The sequence below is a fragment of the Trachemys scripta genome, chromosome 3 (assembly GCF_013100865.1).
Source record: "Trachemys scripta elegans isolate TJP31775 chromosome 3, CAS_Tse_1.0, whole genome shotgun sequence".
NCBI classification, from domain to species: domain Eukaryota; kingdom Metazoa; phylum Chordata; order Testudines; family Emydidae; genus Trachemys; species Trachemys scripta.
In genome coordinates this window covers 109,373,159-109,397,050 of record NC_048300.1, presented here as the reverse complement: position 1 = coordinate 109,397,050, position 23,892 = coordinate 109,373,159, and the positions used below count along the sequence as shown (strand labels likewise).

Sequence of the window (23,892 nt, the reverse complement as noted above, 5' to 3'; positions counted from 1 at the left end):
TACTCTAATGGCCAATAAATATCAAAGAAAAAGACTAGGTGTTGAGAAGAAAAAAAGTAAGGGACTTCTGGGCAACCTATCACTTGAAGAAAAGTTATAGCACAATTTAAATGGCATAACACATAAGAGCATAGTACTATATTATAGTGAGAGAGGGTGCCGGGCAAGAACTGCGACTCAGCCCTCTGTCATGCCAGCTCCCATTAATGGAAGTAAATTGGAGCTGGCTAGAGAAAACCTGCACCTAATTGGTGAATGGGAGACAGCTGCCCACCCTATTAGCCTGGGGTTATATAAAAGGCTGGAAGGAAAGAAGCCGGGATGGGGAGCGGAAGCAGAGCAATAGCTCTTCCTTCTTGGGTGCAGACACTAGAACCCATGCTGTGTATGGTGAAAAGGTGGTGGGAGCACAACCTGTAAATAAACAGCACCAGTAGTTACTGAACCCCAGGGTCCCCGAGTGACTTTGTCAGCACAGCCAGGGCAGAAGTCAAGAGGGCCTTGCAGCACCCTGCTACACGCAGTTTCCTCCTAGCCAAGCGTATTGGTAATGGCAAAAGTCTTTCACCTCCAGAATGTTAGTCTGAATCCAAACCAGTTCTGCAGAGACAAAAAGTTATGACCATCCAATGGTCATTCAATGAGTTATGTGGGAAAAAAATGCACCTCAATTAATTTTCTAGAGGCTGTTTCAGAAAATACCATCACAACTGGCAACAATTGACACCTATGATGGCAATCTGTGTAGACACACCAAGTGGAGCTGGAACACTGAACTTCTTGAGGTGCTTCCTCCTACACAGAGTTGAAGTATACGGGTCGAGTGATAAACTTATTCAGTAGCTCCTGATGCTGAACTTCTTATGCTGGTAAACAGATTAAAATCAGGCGCCAGGATAATCATCTTTTGAATACCCCCAAATCACTAATTTTTACTATTTTATTTTTAACAATAAATAAAACTTACATAATAAATGGTCCATTAAGATATAGAACCACAGATAAGAGCAATTAAAGAATAACGTTATTATTGGATTACTTGTCACGTTAACTACTCAAAATAAAGAGGCTGGATATTTCGTCATAAAAATTGTTCATCGTTATGTGGTCCATAGAGACAGTGATGCTAGATTTTCCCTTGATATAGTAGAAAGGGGGCAGCTGGCAGGGCATTGTCCACAAGGACTCCAGGTCTCTGGAATTCCCTCCTGACCCTAGTCCAAAATAGCTAGATTTACTGACTTTCAGGGCACACTCCAGTGCCTATTTGTTTTGCTTTAATGAGTGGTAGGTATGGCCAATGTATGAGGGTGGTAAATGTACTACTACTTGGTAGAAAGGTGAGCTGATGGAACTGCATTTTGGTTTTATAATTTTAAATAATTGGCTGTATGCTCTGAGTCTGTGTATGGACGCTCCTTAATTATTCTAAAATCCTGAGAAAAACAAATAAATAAGATAGCACAGTTCTCTCTTTCTAGAGGATGCTCAGTGTTTTCGAGTTCTATCCAAAATTCAGCGCAGATACCTTTATCCTAACACTGGTTTGAAAGGATAATGGATCAGTAACAGAGTTCAATATAGTAAACTTACATACAAGATCCTGGTTCCGGACCACAGTGAAGCTATCAGGGACTTATAAAATCAAATGCCTGTGTCCTAAGAATGAGGAGGATTGTTTGTAACCTATGAGCAACCATCCGCATAGGTATATGTGTTTGTTGTTTTTAAGGCAAATCAAAGAGTTTAAGTTAATCAAACTCATATCTACAGCAGTTCTCTGCACTGGCTTCTCAAAATACATTACAACAGGATTTATACTTCAGGGAAAACACTAGATTTTTTTAGCTTGCTCTACTCCAGTGCTTTGACAAAACTACAATAAAGCCCAGAGCTTCTAAAAAGTTCTGTTTGGATCCCTGGTCTAGATCCACCCCTTCTTCAACAATGGAATTGTAACAGGTTGAAAACCTTTATTACTCTACAACTGTATGTACAAATGTGTTTAGCTTTTTGAACTTATAAGAAAACTTCAATTAACCACAACACATTTGAAATTTACTTATTTAAATAACACCATTTCATCTGGCTAAAGAATGTGTCTCTCCAGAGATCATTCACAGCAAACAAGTAACCCTCCATAATGGCAACCAGATAACCAGCTCTCATGCTCGGGACATGCACATTTTTTATCCTACTAGAATCAATTTGCCATCTCATCACCAAATTCCCAGTCACTTTTATGCAGTGAATGTGGTGGTATTCATTTACAAGGCAAAATGAGAACTCTCTATTTTATTTTACATTCTGCCTGCTGCAATAATGAGCAATCATCTGCTCAAATCTGGGGTGAAGTCCCAGAAGACTGGAAAAGGGCAAACATATCTTTAAACATATCTTTAAAGAGGGAAACAAAGACGGTCTGGGAAGATTATATACATCAGTCAGCCTAATTTTGATCCCTGGAAAGATACTGGAACAAATTATCAAACAATCAATTTGTAAGCACCTACAGGATAACAGGGTTATAAGTAATGGCGAACATAAATTTGTGAAGAACAAATCACTCCAAACCAGCTTAATTTCCTCCTTTGACAGGGTTACTCACCTAGTGGATAGGTCTAGCACTATTCAATATTTTCATTAGTGACTTGGATAATGGAGTGGAAAGTATGCTTCTAAAATCTGTGAATGACACCAAGCTGGGAGGGGATGCTAGCATTTTGAAATACAGGATTAGAATTCAAAACAATTGTGAGAAATTGGAGAACTGGTTTAAAATCAATAAGATGATATTCAATAATGACAAATGCAAAGTACTACACTTAGGAAAGAAAAATCAAACGCACAAATACAAAATAGGTAATCACTGATGAAGCTAGGCACTAGTACTGCAGAAAAGGATTTGGATCATAAATTGAATATGAATCAACAATGCGATGCAGCTGCAAAAAATCTGCTAATATTATTTTCTTTAACAGGAGGGTGATATGTAAGTAATAGGAGGTAATTGTCCCACTCTACTTGGCACTGGGTAGGCCTCAGCTGTAGTACTATGCCCAGTTCAGGGTGCCACACTTAAAAAAACAAAACAAAAAACTTTACAAAAATGATAAAAGGTTTAGAAAACTTGAACTATGAGGAATGATTAAAAATACTGGGCATGTTTAGTCTTGAGAAAAGACGACTGAGGAGAGTGGGGCAGAACCTGGTGACAGTCTTCCATGTTCACTGAAGGTAGACAAGAAGTAATGGGCTTAATCTCCAGCAAGGAAGAGTTAGATTAGATATTAGGAAAAACTTAATTATAAGGATAGTTAAGCATTGGAATAGTCTAAGGGACGCTGTAGAATCCCTTTCCTTGGAGGTTTTCAAGAATTGGCTAGACAATTGACTTTTCTAAGATGATCTAGATTTTCTGGGTCCACACTCAGTACAGGAGGCTGGACTAGTTGCTTTCTTGAGGTCCCTTTCAGCCCTACATTTTGATGATCTTCAACCACAGGATGGTGAGGGACTGAAAATTCGAATGTTAGCAACAGCAAAAAAAGATTTTCACTGCTAGGTCTCTGTTTCAGCTGTGAGACACAATTTTGATCCAACCCAGATAGTTAAATATCTGATGGGTGTTATATGGGCTTGTCAGATGCATTTCCTAGAGGACAAGAGTCGATAGGAACAATGAATGATTACAACGGGCACCCATGCTGGCAATTTCCACAGAAGAGTGAGGAAGAGAGTGAAGAATGAACTGAACTGTGACACACAAAGATAACCCTTTCAGGTGAGGGTCGAGACACATTGGTAGGGTGGAGATGCCTGGACCATCACTGCCTGTGCTTGACCTGTTTTGTAGATAGGGGACTCCCGTATTCAGGGCTCTCAATCCAATACATTTTGCAAGCACTTCAAAATTTAACAAACAGTGGTAATACTCTCCAGTGGCAGTGGGGAGGCAAAGTTATGAAGGATTAAGATGTGAAATTCTGTCTCTTGGGTAGCATGGTGATCAAGTAGCTGCAAACAGACGGGGAACTAGCCAGCAGCCTTTCTAAATCTTGGAAAACTGTCAAATTCTAATCCAGTCAGTATTAGAACTTTATCAAGGACAGAAAGTGAGAGACTCTAAAGAACTAAGTTAGATAACTAAACAGAGAATCTCTTCATATCTACAAAATAATGGTAACAATGTCTTGAATTACGAGTGTTTCTAGGGTTCATTAAACTCCCATGGAATGCAATCTGCTCACTTTAAAACAGGCAGAATATTCAGGTTTCACAAATAGTGAGGAATTATGAAACACAGGCTTAGTCTGAGGTTTGCTCAACAGAGGTCTTGTCTACACTACACAATTAAGTCAACCTATGTGAGGTCGACGTACAGCCACTGCAGTAACTACTGTGGCTTTTCATATCTGCCCTATCCTCCGGAGCACTTCACCGACTTAAGTGGGGCAGTGTGGGGGAATGATAGCCCGAACTGTGAGCCCTGCTGCTGGATGCTGACAGCCTGGTGCCGAGTGCTGACAGAAGCTGTGAGCTCCGCGTGGAGCCTACAGCCCGTGCTGTGATTGCCTGGTAGCAGGGCTCCACACAGAGTCCACAGCCCAGGATGTCAATACCTGTCAGCGGGGCTCACAACTGTGAGCTCCGCGTGGTGCTGACATGCGATATAAGTAATGCAGTATCTATACAGACATTGCATAGCCATACCTACACCAGCCTATGCGCTACGCGTCTCATGGAGGTGGGACTTATTAGGTCAGTGTAGCGTGGGACTTACATCCATGGGAGCAAACCTGTAGTGTAGACATGTACAGAATTAGGTTGACAAAAGCTGCCTTACACCAACCTAAGTGTAGTGTAGACCAGGCCTAAATGTTTCCTAATGTAAACTGTAACTCGTGGTCTATGTCTCCCTTAACTCTCTCAGCACTTTGAAACACCATATTTTGAAAGTGAGATATGGACAAGGGTGCAAAAAGGGTAGGGATGTAAGAAAAAAAAGAAAGGCAAGGAATGCTGAAAGAAAATGGGAGGGAGTAAAGGAAGGGAATTAAACAAGGAAGATGAGGGAACAGACGATGTCAGACATTTTATTTTTTTACCACTTTTCACAAGTACTAGCAAATGGCAATACTGAAACAAAAGATCAGTTTAGTAGTATGTCTGCAATAACGGAATCAAATGCTACCTATCACACTGAAAAGTCTGAAGCTAGGAAGCTCTGGTACTTTTTGTAATGTCTAAATTCTTACATTTATGACTCTGTATTCACTTCTGTTGACCCCAATGGAAGTAGCACATTCAGTGCCCAGACTGATCCATGCTAGAAAATCCTCATTTCTGCTGTCATAGGTATAGTATTTTAAACAACTTAATGTTAGCACATTTCTGAGCCTTGCAGCTGTGGCTTCCTTCCTGTCATGGGGGGCCCAGACCCAGAACTAAAGTTAATCAAACCTTCATCTTAGAGTGATCATTTCCTTCCTACAACCACCAAAATCTCCATTGCTCCCCTCCCCCCCCGTACTGCTTATACAGTCACCATTGCAAGTAGCTTCTCTTAAAGCAATAGAGAAATAAGTCACTCAGTTAAAGTCACGTGTGTTACAATCACAAAGTCCTGCAGGACCCAGCTATTACTCACTACCAAAATGTTGCTACATTTCTCTGAGTAGCAAAAAAAATCCAAAAGTTCATTCTTAATTCCAGAGCTCCTATGTAGGCCATTGTCAATGTGCAGAACAACATAATATGGTGCCGTAGTGTTACTTTTATTTATTCTTATTCTCTGGTTCTGGTAAAGCACCTAAGAATGTGAAAATGTTTATAAGCAGATAGAAAATGTGAAACACTGCCTAACAATTTGTTTCAAAAAACATTTGAAAATAAAGAAGAGCTAATATTGATATTTGGACTCAAAATACAGTAATCCATAATATATAGAGGTTGATTTTTTAAAAATATATTGAAGTCAAGCATTTGGTTTGTGCTTCAAAAGTTTAATATGTACAAAACCAAATCAAGTTTAATATTGAAATTTGTGTCTCTGCAAGATGCAGTTGACTATGCATCTTGTTTAAAATGAAATTTCCCTGAGAAAATTATTGGATTCACTCAAAATGCAATCTGATTTACCCAAAAGCAGTAAATGGGCGGTTCTGCTTAAAAATGCAATAATAAATCCCACATTTTCTGAACACTGGGAGAAGGGACAAAAAACCTGGAATTACTTTTGCTTATAGCCATTCCAGAACACAAAGCACTCAGTGCTCTCTGGCAACATTAAACAGCTCATCTTCAGTTGATGGACAGTTTTATAAAGGGGATTAGAGATAGGAACAAATCTAATGCAGAGTGTAATCTTCACCACAGTACCATGCAAGGTGATTTCTGGCTCTTGCTCTTCATTGCTTATGGTTATATGATGTATAAATCAGAGTAATTTGATTTCACATTGCTCACCTCAGGGAATACTTCAAGTATCAAAGGTATTCGGTAATTTAGAGTTTGCTGTTGACATTCCTAAAAGGAATCCTTGAGTTGAGAAGACCAGCATGTAATGAACAAGTGGCAAACGCAGCTCGCCTATCATCATTCCTAAAATTAAGTGTGTGGCAAATACTCCCTCTGAAACCAATTTGAATAAAGTAGTGTTATTTATGCATATCAGACGGGTTCAGATGCCCAGGCCATTTAATGAAATCCACAGCTACTGGGATCAATGAAATAAAAATCCCTTACTCAGATCAGTATTTGGAAAGCTGGTAGATCCCAGGATATTCATACCAATCTCATTTACATGAACATGACTGGACGACAGGTCTTGCATCTGGAACTCATAAAAGGCTTCTGAGCAGTGTCTCTTGTTTTAATTACAATTACTGCTATTTCATACTGGTCCATTCAACTAGGTGGATCATATATTTCTTGTTGTTAAAATAATTTTAGTTATGGTTTACTGGTATGATCTTAAACGTGAACAGGGAAAATCCAAGATGGTGGCATTCTGAAATTCCATTTCCTCCTCTGGATGGAACACCTCAACAGCTCAATAAAACTTTCCCCTGCATGAGTTTAAAAATGTCATGCAAAAGTGCTTGAAGTGACAAAGCTTAAGGTGTCTGTTAGTCTCAAAGGTGCCACAGGACCCTATGTTGCTTTTTAAAGCTTAAGGTGATCTTCTTTTGCTCTCAAACATTTTGAATGACATTAGGGAATGTTTGAATGTTTTCTACTATTAGACATTGCATAAATCTCAAACACATGTAGCGATGGTGCCTCCCCCCCAAACATTATAGGAGCACTGATGTAAAAATAACTACGCCAGCGTGAAGAACTGGATGTTTAAATAGGGGGTTCTCGAGTAGAAGTAGAGAGGTTATATTACTTCTGGATTTGGCACTGCTGCCACCACTACTGGAATATTGCATCCACAATTCAAGTAGGATGTTGTGACATAAGACTGATTAAAAGACTGGAAAACCTGCCCTACAGTGAGACTAAAGAAGCTTGATATTGTTTAACATAACCAAGGAGAAGACTGAAGGGTAACTTGATCAGTGTCTGTAAGTATCTACATGGGGATCAATAATTTGATAATCTAGCAGACAATCAAACTAGCAGTCAAAAGTATAACAAAATCCAATTGCTGGAAGTTAAAACAAGACAAATTCAGACTACAAATAAGCATGAATTTTTAACAGACATGGTAATTGACCATTGGAACAACTTACCAAGAATTGTGGTGGATTCTCTATCACGGGCAATTTTTAAATCAAGATTGTATTTTTTTAAAATATGCTCTAGTTCAAACAGGAATTAATTCAGGGAAATTCTATGGCCTATGTTATAAAGGAGGTCAGAGTAGATGATCACAATGGTCCCTTCTGGCTTTAGAATCTATTATATATGCATGTAGGTTCAATATCAGAAAGATTCACGTATTTGAGAATCAATCAGTAACTCAGAAACATCTTTCAATTTTCTAATAAAAAAAAATCTCTACCCTCCCTCTTGATGCAAAGCATCCTTCAGTACTTGTATTTACTGCTACAGGAAGAGTTTCAAGTCCTACAAATTTTTATTTAAGATCAGAAATACTGTCAGTCACAATTTTAAGGATACAACGGCAGTGTATTCACATTTACAGCCTCTAAGGATCCAGAGCACACTGAAATCAGTGGCAGGACTCCCATTGACTTCAGTGGCCTTTGGATCAAGACCCAGTTGCAGCAGGAATGAATTCAGCATAACAACTTTCAGACACAGTGGACCAAATGCACACTTAGAGCTCAAATGTTCCACCCAGACGTTATTTCTAAAAACAGATTAAAAAGTCATTTTCTGTTATGTTTGAATTATTTCCAGGCATGTGTTATTTCAAAAGGCATTTTCTTCTATCTGCACAAAGTGAACACACATACAGATGAAGAGATCAAATAATGTTGCCTCTACTAGCAACACAAACTGAAATTGAAAGGCAATATTTTTTTGGGCTAGAGTTCATATTTAAAAAAATGAATGCTGAACTGTATTTATTCTTGGGACTGGACTATCAGTCCCACCACTTACACACTATTTATTTCTTGCCATAGTTGCTTTAACCCTAATTTAATTTTATGATTTTTCCCTATTTTTATAATACTTACAAACTAGACAAAATACCAGTATTAGTGTCAAACTTGGCATCCTGATAACTAACAATCAATCTGTAACATATTGCCTCATCCATTTTCTGGCTATTGGCAGTTAGTTGTCCCATTTGTCTTCTTAAATGTCTATTTACATGCTAAATTATTTGAAGTATCATTCTTCTCCGGCTCTTTTAATTTAGTTTCCTTTCCTTTGCAGCCAACACTATTGAAAACGGTAAAATGAAATGCCGTCACACAGCATGCTGGTGAAAGTTCACTTCATATTTTTGCATATTCAAACATCAAAATGTATGGAAATCTAAAATATGACTGATCAGTAACAATATACTACTTAGTTTTAAGTGAGCTTGGCTGATTCTACAGCTGAGGTATGTACAATCAATCATCCTTTATTCATCCATTTGTCAATATTTTGGTTAAGCAGGTTCAAGTATCATTTATTCCTTATAATTTATACAGTGATAAGTATGTTCAGTGCTGTGTAACAGTTGAACTTTGCCCCCAAAATTAATTTTGGTAACTTGCTCATTCTCTTTTACAAATTACATGCAGAACTTGCTGATATTAAATGTACATTGTAACACACATTCTTCTTTCTCTTCCACTTTCCTAATCAAGAAAACTATTCCCTTGTATCCTGAAAAATTTACATTGCAGCTAAGGAAGTTACAAGACTCTTTTTTTTTTTCTGGTTAGTGACTTGGTAGGGAGTTGTAAGACCGAAATTGGAGATTGTGTGTATATTACTACCCAGAAACTACTGAATACTACTATGACTGAGAACTCCTTTCCTTGTGAGTGAGGTTGACCACGCATGCAGTGAGGTCATCGGGAGAACTCATGCTGAGGTTGTGAGTGTAATGGGATTAAAGAAGACAGAAGAGGGGGTCAGGGTCACAATGTCAGAGTCCCCATGTAATTCAAGACGTTCATCTTACATATTTCAATACTGCAACCACTAAATAACTCTCTCATCTTACCCTAACATTTTTTTCAAGATATACCAAAGGTAGTGTGGTGCTAGGCAACTAGGCAACATCTTGTAGAGGAATTCATGCTCCAATCACCTCATTTTGTTATGTAGGAAATGTAAGATGATGTGTCCAAAATATTTTCTGAGTATAGGAAAATGAAGCCACTTCAATTTGAATTCAATGACCCTTATTAGTTTATCATCAATACAGAAAACAATTTAATCAATGGTTACAGGAATGGTGCATCACTGGAAACCCTTTGAACAAAATTCACGGCATGCAACATATTAATATGAATCACATTATGGGCAAGCAAAAAAATTAGTCCCTAGAATAAATTTCACTAAGAAAGTTTAATTAAAGATTAAATTTTTCAGGGATATGCACTTCTTCAAACAACAGAGTACAACATAGCTAACATTACGAAGCCATATTTCTCCTGTCTCTATATTGTAAAACAATGGTGTGTAAAGTACAGCTGTAAACTGACAGACCACATAGTCCATAAGGCAAAACAGGAAGATTAGTTTCAACCAGTCCTTTGAATTAGGTAACAACGGATTGCATTCACTGCATTTCAGAAACATTGCTTTGAACCCTGAACTTTAAATAGGTGAAATGTTCCTTGATTTTATATGGATTTTTTTAAGTCATTTAAAAAAAAAAAAAACCTTTTCACAAAGTTCAACAGTAAGGCCCAATTTGACTGGCTACCTGCAGGTTGCTTAAAGTCACAAGAGATAGCACCAAGAGCTGCACAAATCTTTGTAACAAAATCTAGTTCAAATTTACTGAATTCACAGTGGATGCACTGGTTCTATTGACAATATACTGGGCACTGTGAAACACTTCTGATTTCCCTGTGAATATTCATTTCAGTGAAAGAAAATACTCTAGTTGGAAAAGTTGAATAAGCATCTCTGGGGGCTATGAGCTAAAACAAACTAAAGAGATTAACCAAGTTATTCACCCATATGTTTAAGACAGTCTGATATATTAACAAATTTAAAAAATATAAATACATGTTATGATATTTTAAGTGTGAAAATATTTTCCTCTCAAGGACCACTAACTGTAATTGATTTTACCCTAGAAAGCATGAGAGAAGTTTAAAATGATGGAAAATATATTACTTTTAATTGCACTTTCAGTGGGTATTGTGCTGACATTGCTGGCAATACTGGTGCTCCAAGAGGACTTGATTTAGCCATGGTTATGCAGCCAATAATCCTACTAGTGTGATTTTTATCACACTCAATGGATTTTTATTACAGGAGACAAGGTCACACAAGCAGCCACCTGATGGGAATCTTGCTTTGGTGCATGTTGCTGTGAGATCGACTGATAGGGAATGGTAAAGTAGACAGCAATCTTCCATGACACTTCCCCTACGCCATCCTCCAACTGAGTCAATTCCACATTGTGTTAGAACAGCCGTAGTGATATATTACGAAAGAGACCGTTTACCCCTTTTAACACTTCCTGAAATTTTCTAGGATACTTCAGAACCTTTTAAAGATCTCCCATGCCTAAATCACAGCAATATATGCATATTGATACATAAATATTTGTTCATGCTAATAATTTATTTCAGTTCAAACATTTAATTTTGTAAGGTAAACGAAAGAAAGCTAACATGGATTTATTTTTTGCAGAAGACTTAGCTCATCATTTAACTTCCCTACTTTTATTATCTTAATTCATTTGAAGAAAATATTATACTAATTTGTCTTGAGAAGTACGTGTTCCTTTCTATGTTTTGGAGAAAACATTTTGTGGATACTACATAATAAGAGGTAAACACACCACCAGCTTTTAACTGAACCAATCATTGAAGTGATGGAAAAATGCTACTGTAAATTGAACCTGCCCATTTGTTCAGACCCAAAGTTGATTTACTGTTGTACATCACTGTGTGATGCAAATAAACACAACAGAAGTACATAAGAATGGCCATACCGGGTCAGTTCAAAGGTCTCTCTTGCCCAGTATCCTATCTTCCGACAGTGGCCAGAGCCAGGTGCCCCAGAGGGAATGAACAGAACAGATAATCATCAAATGATCCATGCCCTGTCTCCCATTCCCAGCTTCTGGCAAACAGAGGGTAGGGACACCATCCCTGGGCATCCTGGCTAATAGCCATTGATGGACCTATCCTCCATGAATTTGTCTAGTTCTTTTTTTTTAACCTTGTTATAGTCTTGGCCTTCACAATATCCTCTGGCAAAGAGTTCCACAGATTGACTGTCCGCTGTGTGAAGAAATACTTCCTTTTGTTTGTTTTAAACCTGCTGCCTATTAATTTCATAGAACCCCTAGTTCTTATGTTATGCGAAGGAATAAATAACACTTCTTTAATTTACTTTCTCCACACCCGACCTCTATCATATCCCCCCTTAGTCGTCTCTCTTCCAAGCTGAAAAGTCCCAGGCTTATTAATCTCTCCTCATCTGGAAGCCATTCCATAAGCCTAATAATTTTTGTTGCCCTTTTCTGAACCTTTTCCAATTCCAGTATATAATTTTTGAGATGGGGTGACCACATCTGCATGCAGTATTCAAGATGTGGATGGTACCATGGATTTATATAGAGGCAATATGGTATTTTCTGTCTTATCATCTATCCTTCTCTTAAGGATTCCCAACATTCTGTTCGCTTATTGACTGATGCTGCACACTGAGCGGATGTTTTCAGAGAACTATCCACAATGACTCCAAGATCTCTTTCTTGAGTGGTAACAGCTAATTTAGACCCCATCATTTTATATGTATAGTTGGGGTTATTTTTTTTCCAATGTGCATTACTTTGCATTTATCAACATTGGGTAGCACTAGACTTCCAAGGAGTTCTGTTCCAGCATTCGGAATCCTTTATTGTTTACACTGCTAGAATCTAGCAAACCACTCTCCCTGCTGTTGACACAATCAAATAACTCTGAAATGATTGGTTATAAATACAGTCAGAGCAAGAGATACTAATAAGATGTACTCTAAATCCTCATTTGAAGATGAAATAATTTATTGAATGGGCACCGTATGATTATGCTGCCATGTGTGGGGTCAATATGATTAACTCTGGCAGCTCTCAACTCAATCTCATACTTGGCTATCACTTGATACTAAAAAAATTAAAGCCTTCTTCAAATCAACCCTCCCCTATGACTATCCACAAGTCACTGAGCTCTTATTTATTTATATTTCCTAGCATCTCTCAATTTGAATAAAAAAAACACCCCCAGCTCTCCAGGTACCTGTCAGCATGACAGACAGATTTAAATAAGTGTACTTTCAACTCTTGAGTCCATGCTGACTAGCTTCTTCCAGTTCTCCAGCTATTCACAAGCACAAGACCCTGGAGAATACAAACTACTGAAAAGAGCTTTACTTATTTTGTCTAAATTCTGCTTACTCCTGGAACAGTATTCTCCTGGCGAAACACCAAAACATAAGAAGTGGCAACTGATTACACGTTAGGACATCCAGGTGAGTCAAAATATTTTGCTGCCAATATCACTGGGCACAAGTACAAATACTGCATAACAAAAATACCATATTTAATTAAGTCTGAAGCAAGCAAAATAGCCCTTTTTCTTGGAGGGGGAAAAACCTCTTACCTTTTGTAGCTATTCGAACACACTGAGTTTTAGTTTCCTGTTGAGGGGGGAAAATTAAAGAAGATACAGTCAATTGCGTATTTCAATTTCTCCCACTTCACAAACAGTATTAGTACTATTGCATACGGTAGTGAAGAGCTCTAGGAATATTAGTGGAGACTGAGGAGTAAACGAATTTTGTCTCTACAGAGGTGGCAATCTCAGTAAAATTGTTGATCAATTCCTAATCACTCTCTAGCTCAGGGATCAGCAACCTTTGGCACACAGCCCATCAGGGAAATGCGCTGGTGGGCCGGGACATTTTTTTTTTTTACCTGCAGCATCCGCAAGTTCGGCCCATCACAGCTCCCACTGGCCATGGTTCACCGTTCCAGGCCAATGGGGGCTGCAGGAAGCGGTGGCCAGCACATCCCTTGGCCTGCGCCACTTCCCGCAGCCCCCATTGGCCTGGAACGGTGAACCACAGTCAGTGGGAGCTGCAATTGGCCGAATCTGCAGACGCTGCAGGTAAACAAACCATCCCGGCCCACCAGCAGATTTCCCTGGTGGGCCGCGTGCCAAAGGTTGCCGATCCCTGCTCTAGATTTATAGGTATTTTACCACAAAAGAACTTTGCACATATTTTATTTACACACACAAATTGTATTTATTTTTTTCCACCAGTGGTTCATGCAATGCATGAGATTACTCAAAAATCAGATAAATGAATTGGTTATGCACACTGGGTAAGAGGCAGTTTCAATGTTAACTGAATTTCTTGGCCTTCTTGTGTAATCTCTCTCTTTAGGTGTAATATGATGTTTTAAAGCTAATATCAGAAACAAGAAAAAGTTATATAAGTTTGTGTGATGGGATGTAACTGGCCCCTTAAAGCCATTTAAGTCTGTTTTAACAAGTAATTAGACAATGATTAAATCCATTTTAATCCAACAAGATCTGTATTTTTTCACCCAAAGCAGCATTTCTTTGCTGGGATCTATGTTATTGCCTTCAGGATTCCTTTTTTCTTTCCTTGACTCCTCTCCCACCCCCCAAAGCCCCACAAATAAATAAATAAATACAAACAAACTTAAGCACACACAAAAATTATTTAACTCGAAATGCCTCAGCCAACTGCTTTGAAAATCTGTGAGGTAGAAATTAATAAAGAGAGGTCCTGAGCTAAAAATGTATATGACACATTTCAATAAAGAGGCATTTTTCAGCTCAGACAAAAGCTCCACCGGTTGATATTGGAAATGTCAATAACTAAGGAGTATCTTCCTTAGGTATTGCTAATGTATCGACATTTAAACTCTCTGCAGCAACCAGTGTGTAATGTAGGCCCCAACCCAGAAGAGCACTTTTGCACACACCTAATTTTAAGCATGTGAGTAATCCCACTGATTTAAAGTTAAGCACGTGCTGAAATATTTTGCAGGGTTACAGTGTACAATTGCATTCCATGTATGTTGTGGTAAAACTGAGAGATACCAGCAACTGGAAACAAAACTAATGAAAACTGTGAGTCCAAATTTGTCCCAAGCTTTTACATCATACCAGAGAAGACCAGTTCACAAACACACACAGCCTTTCTCAAACTGAAGATCAATTAAAAAAAAAAAGTCTCTCTCTCACTTTCTGGTTATAACCTGTCAAAATACAGAAACTGAAACATGGATCTGGGGTTTTTTTTGTTTTTTTTTTGGCATTGGTTCTGTTTCTATTTTTAAATCACTACCTACTGTACGAAATATCAATTTCCTCAAGAACCTAGTTTAGTTGTTGGAAGCCAACAAAGCTGTTAGGTGGGTTAATGTAGGTGGTGAGGGAAATGTGTATGAATGTGTGACAGGTAGCTTTTCTTTCCCGTTGTTTGCCTCAATTAAGTCTAGCAAGAGAAAAGTCTGTCTCATCAGAAAATTCCTCCAGCTCCATAGTAGCTCCAGTGTGCAATTTCATAAGATATTGCATTTTTTCCTACCCTTATATGATGAAGGGGCAATTTTCATAATTATAGATATAGGTGAGACTTCATTCAAAAGGCTCAATGCAGATCTAGTCAATAGTCATGATTGCTTTATTATTAGCCACAGCAGAAATCCAAATAAAAGGGTATAAATGACTTCTATTTCTTTCAGAAGGACCTGGTGAAGATCATTTGCCTTTAATCTAGCTGCATGTCCCAGCAATTTCCCTTAACCCCCTGCACACCTGATATAGGGGCTCTATACCCAGAATGTAGCAATTTCCTATAGAACTATACTTATCTAAAACATAATTCATAAATTGAATATTTAAATACCTCAAGTTACTGTGCTGAACACAGTTCCCCATACCCATATTTCAGTGTACAAAAGAAAATCATTCAATGACAACAGCATGAGGTTTGAAAAGTTATGTTGTTTTTCACCCCTGGAACCCTCTTCAGAGTTTAGCTTCCTGTCATTTTGTTCTTTTCAATATACATAGAGAATCAACAGCAGTGCTCAACAACTGTGTCAAAAATGCAAAAAGGAAGGAGGCAATGAAAGCAATCCAAAGCCATGCCCTTAACTACTGCACGATAGTCAAGCAATCAAAGCAGAGTTGTGTATAAAGATGCTCACAAACATACCATGGGCGTGGGGTTACTTCACAATCAGTGGATTTTTACTTTTTAGTTGGTTTGTTGTCAGAATCCTGAAAAGTTTTCATCATTTTATTAACCTGCTGAGCAAAGTAAGTTCTCTTTATGGTGCAGTAATCTAATCTTTTGAAGTGTGTAAGTATTGAGAGTTAGGAGAAGCATAATGGATGTTATTTACGGAGGAGGCAGAATCACACAGCTGAAATTATTTCACTCAAACTATTACTGAGATTTATTAAATTCTCAGCTAGTAACAGTTACTAAGAAGCAGGCGTAGTATGAAATATGAATGGCTCAAAGCCATACTGTTACAGTATAGAAGCTAGTGCAAGGTTAAAACAGCACCATCACCAACACAAAGTACATCGAACTTTGAGATTCATCACCAAGGATACCTTCTGAGCTATTTCCAACAGGAAAATATGGTCAGTACTTACTTTCTCAACACTGCTCATGGCTTGGAAATAGATATTGTAGCCTTTCCGAGGAGCCAGCGGTGGGTTCCAAAAGCCCTGGTATGTTCTATTGTCACCGACAGTGAATGGGGCTGGTTCAGGAAGGTTACCAGGGGGCAATTCAGCAGCAAAGTAATATGGTGAGCTTCCGCTTAGAGCATTTTGGTATGTGACTGGGACTTGGTAGCACTCCATTGTGCCTGTTTCTCGTTTTGTTCGGTGTGGATGCAGCTCCTCAACAACAATCTGGTAAGCACTTTTTAAAGAGAGGAAAAAATGATCAGGTAATCTGTGATTCTCAAATCTCACACTGCACAAAAACATGATGCCAAATGGCACTGTGTTCAGTTTAAAAAAGACAGTGGATGGGAAAAGAGGAACAAAAGCTTGCAAAAGTTATGCTGAAGCTCTGCAACTCAGCCATCAAATGCTACACTACTGTTATGCATTTTTTTTTAAATAAACCACTTTCAGCCCTAGCTTAGAGCAGAAAAATGGCATTCACTGATTTTATTTTACACATACAATTATTTATTTTTTCTTACGCTTTCAATACTGCTTCTTTCAACATATTTTCTAAAGACAAAAAGGAACAAAACAAAAAAATCCCTCACCAGTGAAATTTTTTTGTTATTAAATAACCCATGAATGACTCTGACATTAACCATAGACATTGTAATAGATTAAGCTCTTTGTCTGATATTCTGAAGCATTTGAAGTTAGCATTTTCCTTTGAAATGATATTACAGAAAGCTCAGCTTCAAGGCCCAACATAATGACTGCCTCCAGGCTGTGCTTGAAGCACCAATTTGCAGTTGTCATATCATCGGAGACTGAATGTGCTGACAGGCTTCTCCACCTCTTGACCTTGCTATGGCATCTATCTTGGCTCAGAGCTATGCAGATCTAAAATACAAGTGACATGCTGTAATACAAGCACAGATGGACAGAAATCTGTCCACTCCACCAAAATAGACTGCCTCATTTTTCTGCAGTTGTCAACGATAAAATATTACAAATTGCTGAAGCAGATGGCATTCAGCCTATTAAAACTCCAACCCAAACCTGCCAATACCTTTCTTGAAATGGTCCAAAGCTTGGTCACTTTTCAAAATCACCTTCTCTAAAGAGAACAGGTAATTATAATTCTTCTTTCCCTGTTTGGGAACTACATAACCACCATGTTACCAACTCATTACCAGCATTTAATGTTCTGCAGAAGCAGAATGTATTTTTTAAAAGGAAGAACAGAGGTGAGTTCTTATGCTGGGGAAAAAAAAACAGCGATGGGAAGGGGGGCGGGAGGGAGGAGGCAGGATTTCTTGCACCCCAGAGCTTGAAAAATGCTTATCCAATTGTAGGCAAGAGCAGAAACAGTTGAATTAACTTGACAAGATTGTCAGTTTTATTTCTGCTTAAAAGCCCTTCCAAACAGGAGGAGTGAAACTGACCAGAGTTTTGGAAGTGTCACTCTGTTGCTTCACATTCTCTGCAGCTCCTTTCTTGAGAGCTGCCAACTGACTGGAATTGACAAGTATTCTGCTCTCTGAAGTGCCAGGAGAGCAGGAAACTTGTCAATTGCAATATCCTGCCAGTTTACATGAATAAAGCCAGCAGGGAGAGTGGAAGGACATCTCAATGTGCACACACATGACTGCAAGAAAACTATCTCCTGGAATATACTGTTGTGTCATTCAGCTCAGAAGTGGAGTTTTTAACATAGTTTCATATCAGTCCATCTAGAGTGAGGGTGTCAAGAGTTTTTTCACTTTCAGAGGAATATTTTCTTTTTATTAGTCAAAAATATGACTGAGGGAGTGAGGTAGAAGAGATACATATTACCCAATTGAACTTTAACAGTGTCAATTTAATTCATGGCAATATTTTTGATATTTTGGATCAAAATATACCGCAAATGTGCAGCACGTCATCTGAGTCAGGCTTGAATTTTCAGAAAATCAGTTGCAAATTCTAATAAATTAAAAATCCCCTCCTCCCCACCCCCCAAAAGTGAGTATTATAAAACTGATTTTGCAGGTCACTGTAGCTTAAAAACTACAAACTATAGAAGAAAGATCAGAAACATGTACATAGAGTCTGTTGGGATGCTTGGGGTTACGTAATTATTTTTTATAGTTAAAAAAACTAGCATTATTTCTCTAAAGTGAGTTTTGTGCCATAATTAGCAGACAAAGAAAAAAATTGGTTATTTCCATTTTCCAACTCCAGATTTTTTTATCCCTCTTGTCAATAATTTTAAAAGGCTTGTGCATACAGTCTTTTGAAATGTTGCCCGAATGCAAAACTGAAAGCTCAAAAGGCATATGGAGATTTAAATAGTCTAGTCAGGATCATTAAGATGCCATCCTTACATCACACCCTTTTACCAAAACTATCCCATCCCAGAACACACATCACTACACCAAACATCCACAAATAATATTGTTAAGGGAGAGAAGGTTGGTAAAGGGGTGTATGGAGAAGATCCGTAAGATTGGAGTGTCTGGTCTGGGGTATAAAGAGGTTGTAATAATAGCATAGTGTGAGCCAGTGGGTGGAAGAGTACAGGGTATGTATGGTTAGAGACTTAACTTTTCATGTTCTTGCTTTTGAGTGTTTGAGTCAAGCATGTTGTTTGAGCAGCAGGCCTAACCGCTTCACAACTAAGTTTTTTGGCATATTCATTAATATATAGGTGAGGCCCCATACCCTAAGAGGGCACTTACATGGGCCAGTGTCTGGAGTTCAAGAAATCTGTAGGATGCAAGTCATATTCTCTTCATCTTGCTGGCAGCCAGCACACAAAGGGAGAAGAAAATGAGAGAAAGAGATAAATAGGAAGAAGAAATGGAGTTTGGAAGTAATGAGGGACAATATTCTCCCTCTCTCTGTGCTGGTTAAACAGGATTTGAGCTATTCTAAAAAGAGAGATGGTGCTGTGTAGATTGTTGGTGCCCAAAAGCTCTGAGATTGTCAGCAATGAGAGCTGGGCAGATAAGCGGAGAGAGAGACCTGAGAGAAGGGGGCAAGGTAGCTCTTCTGCTGAGCTTTGGCATATAGAGACCCTTTTTCTTATCTCTAACTGACCTAATTAACCAAAATGCCACAGTCCGTACAAGTAAGTAAGGAGCAAGTTAAGGGGCTCAATGCCTGCCACTCTGCCAGTGAACCTCAACCCTCCCCCCCCCCAAAAATTAACCCTCAGCTAGGTGTGGATAAATAGTGTCCACACTTGGGGCCATATCTCAACGCAGATTTAACATGTGCTACCTAACCCATTTTAAAGGTCTAATGTAGACAAGGCACATGATTCCTTTAATATGTGCTAAACAGGTCAAGTTACAACCTTGGCCCTTACTAGGTTCCACTAGAAGTCTGGCTCATTACTAACCTAAGTTGTAATTGCTGCCTTATTATTTCCCTCTGTGGCCCATATTGTTGGACTCACGGTGTAATGAAAGCAGCCAGAGAGTTACAAACACATTTCCAATTACAAAAACATCCCTGAAAAATATCTAACGTGTGTCTGAAATAGATTATTTGTAATACATGTGGCATAAAATTTGAAGGTGTGATGTAATATCACGGTTTTATTGGCTGTGTTTAGGATGCCCTGCAGAAAGGGACTACAAATCACTTAATATGGACCACTGAAAGGTAACCACTTTTAACTGCTACTGACTGGATCTGAGCCACTAGTTTGGTGATGAAAAATGACACGTCTTGTAACGAATTCTGAATCATGCAGTCCCCTCCTCTTTTGCATTTCTTGTCTACAGTTGGTTTAAAACTTCTGGAGGCCATAAAGAAAACTAGAGATTATGAGATAACAATTGACCAGCAAGACATGATTATAGTCATGATTACAGCTGTGACTACCACAGCATGTAGTGTTTTAAGAAGTGATTGACAGCTACCTGTAGATTTGAGTTGGATTAAGGAACATCTGTTTCCTGAGGGCGATGGCAGAGACAGAAGTACAGTAAAACCTAATCTTAGTGAAGTTTTGTCTGTGTTTTTAGAGGCAAATAACTACAGAATCAGTGGAGGTATACTATAAACAATGGGCCTCTATTGGTTGGAAGTAATGAGGACATTAAAGAGGTGATTAAATATAATTATCTCTGGACCATCCATGGATGCCTGGTTTGTAAGAAAAATGAACAGCAGACTCCTCAATAAGCTAGTCAGCACTTTCCTCTTTGAGGCGGGGAACCTAGAGTTTAGCTCTTACCCTGCACAGTCAGAGCACGTAAGTAGGGTGCAGCAGGGCCAGTGTTAAACATCTTTTAATATCTACCTAGTAATGCTCATTATGACAGTGAAATATGCTTATGGTGGAAACAGAACATCAATGTCAATGTAAGCAGAGTGAAGCGTCACTAAAACTGATAGTAAAGTTCACTGAAATCATAGAAGATTAGGGTTGGAAGAGACCTCAGGAGGTCATCTAGTCCAACTCTGCTCAAAGCAGGACCAACCCCAACTAAATCATCCCAGCCAGGGATTTGTCAAGTCAGGACTTAAAAACCACTAAGTATAGAGATTCCACCACCTCCCTAGGTAACCCATTCCAGTGCTTCACCATCCTTCTAGTGAAATAATTTTTCCTAATATCCAACCTAAACCTCCCTCACTGCAATTTGAGGCCATTGCTCCTTGTTCTGTCATCTGTCACCACTGAAAACAGCCTAGATCCATCTTCTTTGGAACCCCCTTTCAGGTAATTGAAGGCTGCTATCAATTCCCCCCTCAGTCAAAGAGTCATAGACTTTAAGGTCAGAAGGGATCATTACGATCATCTAGTCTGACCTCCTGCACAATGCAGGCCACAGAATCTCACCCACCCACTCCTATGTCTGAGCTACTGAAGTTCTCAAATCATGGTTTAAAGACTTCATGTTGCAGAGAATCCTCCAGCAAGTGACCCGTGTCCCATGCTGCAGAGGAAGGCAAAAAACCCACAGGGCCTCTGCCAATCTCCCCTGGAGGAAAATTCCTTCCTGACCCCAAATATGGTGATCAGCAAAACCCTGAGCATGTGGGAAAGACTCACCAGCCAGACACCCAGAGAATTCTCTGTAATAACTCAGATCCCACCCCATCTAACATCCCATCGGGCATATTTACTGCTAACAGTCAAAGATCAATTAATTGTCAAAATTAGGCTATCCCATCATACCATCCCTTCCATAAACTTATCAAGCTTAATCTTTCATCCTATTTACTTCAGACCATTTCTCCAGTTTGTTAGGATCATTTTGAATTTTAATCCTATCCTCCACAGCACTTTCAACCCCTCACAGCTTGGTACTGTCCGCAAACTTTATAAGTGTACTCTCTCTGACATTATCTAAATCATTGATGAAGATATTGAACAGAACTGGACCCAGAACCGATCCCTGTGGGACCCCACTCGTTATGACCTTCCAGCATGACTGTGAACCACTGATAACTACTATCTGGGAACGATTTTCCAACCAGGTATGCACCCACCTTATAGTAGCTCCATCTAGGTTGCATTTCCTTAGTTTGTTTATGAGAAGGTCATGCAAGACAGTATTAAAAGCCTTACTAAAGTCAAGATATACCACATCTACCACTTCTCCCCTATCTACAAGGCTTGTTACCCTGTCAAAGAAAGCTATCAAGTTGGTTTGACATGATTTGTTCTTGACAAATCTATGCTGACTGTTATTTATCACTTTATTATCTTCTAGGTTTGCAAACTGATCGCTTAATTATTTGCTCCATTATCTTTCCGGGTACAGAAGTTAAGCTGACTGGTCTGTAATTCCCCGGTTGTCCTTATTTCCCTTTATATAGATGGGCACTATATTTGCCCTTTTCCAGTCTTCTGGAATGTCTCCCACCTTCCATGACTTTTCAAAGATAATTGCTAATGGGCTCAGATATCTCCTCAGTCAGCTCCTTGAGTATTCTAGGATGCATTTCATCAGGCCCTGATGATTTGAAGACATCTAACTTGTCTAAGTAATTTTTGACTTGTTCTTTCCCTATTTTAGATTCTGATCCTACCTCATTTTCACTGGCATTCACTATGGTAGACGTCCAATCATCACCACCTTCTTAGTGAAAACCGAAACAAAGAAGTAATTAAGCACCTCTGCCATTTCCACATTTTCGGTTATTGTCCCCCCCCCCCCCCCCCATTGAGTAATGGGCCTACTCTGTCCTTGGTCTCCCTCTTATGTCTTATGCATTTGTAGAATGTTTTCTTGTTTCTTTTTATGTCCCTAACTAGTTTGATCTCGTTTTGTGCCTTGCCTTGGCCTTTCTGATTTTGTCTCTACATACTTGTGTTATTTGTTTATATTCATCCTTTGTAATGTGATGGAGTTTCCACTTTTTGTGGGACTCCTTTTTGAGTTTTAGATCATTATTTTCCCAAGAGATGTCTGGGTCGTTGAAGTCCCCCATCACCACCAAGTCCTGTGCTTTGGATGATTTTGTTAGTTGTTTAAAAAAGCTTCATCCACCTCTTCTTCCTGGTTTGGTGGTCTGTAGGAGACCCCTACCATGACATCACCCTTATTTTTTACCCCTTTTATCCTTACGCAAAGACTTTCAACAAGTCTGTCTCTTATTTCTATCTCAACCTCAGTCCAAGTGTATACATTTTTAATATATAAGGCAACACCTCCTCCCTTTTTTCAGTGTATTACATTTATCTTCTGTATTAAGATGTTGGTGATATATAACTGATTGCAATATGAATAATTTCAGGGATGGTATTTTTCCTTTTTAATGTCAATCATCTTCATAAAGGATTCAATGTTCTGTTCCTTATCTCATTTTTAATCAAATGTTCAGCTGCATATGTTGTTTAAGTTTAATGCTTTCATATATATTATAGATCAACATATGCAAGTTATATGCAAGGGACTGTTTGTTATTCTGTAGTTCATCATAGCAAAGGCTTTCCTGACCAGGGTGTATAAAATACTATACTACATCATAGTACCAGTAAGGGTGGACTCAGTGGCAAGTCTCTGGAAACCACTTTATCATAGGCTGTATTCTAGAATGCTGTTATGTTCCACACTGAGTGTTGTGTTTTGCAGTATGTATTCAAAATAAACAGGAAATGGTGGCAAATGAAGAATAATAATAAAGAAAACAGGAAGTCAAGAAGGTCTGAATTTAACCATAGCTATTCCTCTGACTCCCTCTGTTGCCCCAGGTAAGGAACAAACCCTTCAGTTTCCCCAACGGCAAAATGAGATGATGACACACACTTATTTTTCTTTCCCCTCCACCTGAGTCTTGCAAGAATTAATGTATGTACAGTCATATGAACATGTCAAGCATTCAATCTCATGGTCACTATGACATTCAGTGGCTTGTCCCAAGTGCTTCCAGTTAAACACACGTAGCTGGCCACTCTTTGATCTTGTTGTAGTGCTGGGTATGGAAGTACAGGTAGTAACTTTGTAATGGACAGACCTTTGCATCAGCTATTTTGAGGAAAGGACACACCTTTCCTGCTATGGTAAAGGATCTATTTTATTGGCCTTCCCTTAGAAGCTACATTTCAAAAACTCTTGGGGGGGGGGGGAAA

The 23,892-nt window shown here is 38.8% G+C and overlaps 1 protein-coding gene across 12 annotated transcripts in view; it reads right to left on the bottom strand.

The window, feature by feature from the left end:
* Positions 1-23,892, bottom strand: part of PTPRK (protein tyrosine phosphatase receptor type K) — a 563,838-nt gene that overhangs the window by 64,940 nt on the left and 475,006 nt on the right. For all 12 annotated transcript variants that reach the window (XM_034765702.1, XM_034765705.1, XM_034765703.1 and 9 more), the window contains 2 exons: positions 16,293-16,566; positions 13,248-13,284 (listed from right to left, as the gene is read on the bottom strand). In XM_034765702.1, the coding sequence (XP_034621593.1) occupies positions 13,248-13,284; positions 16,293-16,566 (311 nt within the window). The remainder of the gene's footprint in view (positions 1-13,247; positions 13,285-16,292; positions 16,567-23,892) is intronic.